The following is a 635-nucleotide window of genomic DNA, read 5'->3' as shown; positions in this document are numbered from 1 at the left end:
TGTGGTTGCTTTTTGTCTTTTAGTAGATGTTTTGTGTCTTTCTGTGGTCATTTTGTGAATCTTTGTCGTTGTTTTTGTCTCTTTTTTGTAAATGTTTTGTCTCCTTCCAATCAGTTTTTGTCTCTTTGTGGTAGTTTTGTGTCTCTTGAGTAATTTTCTGTCTTCTTGTGATGTTTGTTTTGTCTGTTTGGGGTACTATTCTCTTCCTGTGGTCATATTGTGTGTCTTCGAGGTTGTTTTCTGTCTTTCTCTGGATATTTTAATCATTTTGTGAGTCCCTGTACTTCTGTTTTGTCTCTTTGTGGTCGTGTTGTCTAATCTCAGACCAAGTATTCAACAGTATGGGATGTACTTCAGCTGTGCAGTAGTTGAGTAAATGTACTCGGTTCCTCTCCGACCCGCTGCAGACCAGAAGCTGAAGCGTTGGCTGTCTGAGAGGTCGAAGGCGGCTGGACCAGCCGGCCGGGCCCCGTCCTCGTCCTCGTCCTCGTCCTCGTCCTCGTCCTCGTCCCGGTCCTTCCTCAGCGTGAGTCCTGCCGTCCCACCGAGCAGCGTGGCGCCCCGGTACTGTGGTTCTGGGTGAGACCGGTTGTGTTGTTGTTGTGTTGCAGGAGAGCAGCGACGCTCACAGAGCC

General features: G+C 48.2%; 1 protein-coding gene across 1 annotated transcript in view; it reads left to right on the top strand.

Annotated features, from left to right (window-relative positions):
* The window catches only part of c9h2orf80 (chromosome 9 C2orf80 homolog), an 11457-nt gene that overhangs the window by 9105 nt on the left and 1717 nt on the right, over window positions 1–635 (top strand). Inside the window, exon 6 of the mRNA XM_008295902.1 lies at window positions 408–526. Coding sequence (XP_008294124.1) covers window positions 408–526 — 119 coding nt within the window. The remainder of the gene's footprint in view (window positions 1–407; window positions 527–635) is intronic.

Source organism: Stegastes partitus, unplaced genomic scaffold, assembly GCF_000690725.1.
Source record: "Stegastes partitus isolate 25-593 unplaced genomic scaffold, Stegastes_partitus-1.0.2 Scaffold1082, whole genome shotgun sequence".
Lineage (NCBI taxonomy): Eukaryota > Metazoa > Chordata > Actinopteri > Pomacentridae > Stegastes > Stegastes partitus.
The sequence above is the reverse complement of the archived record's forward strand: the minus strand, read 5'-3'. Positions and strand labels throughout refer to the sequence as shown.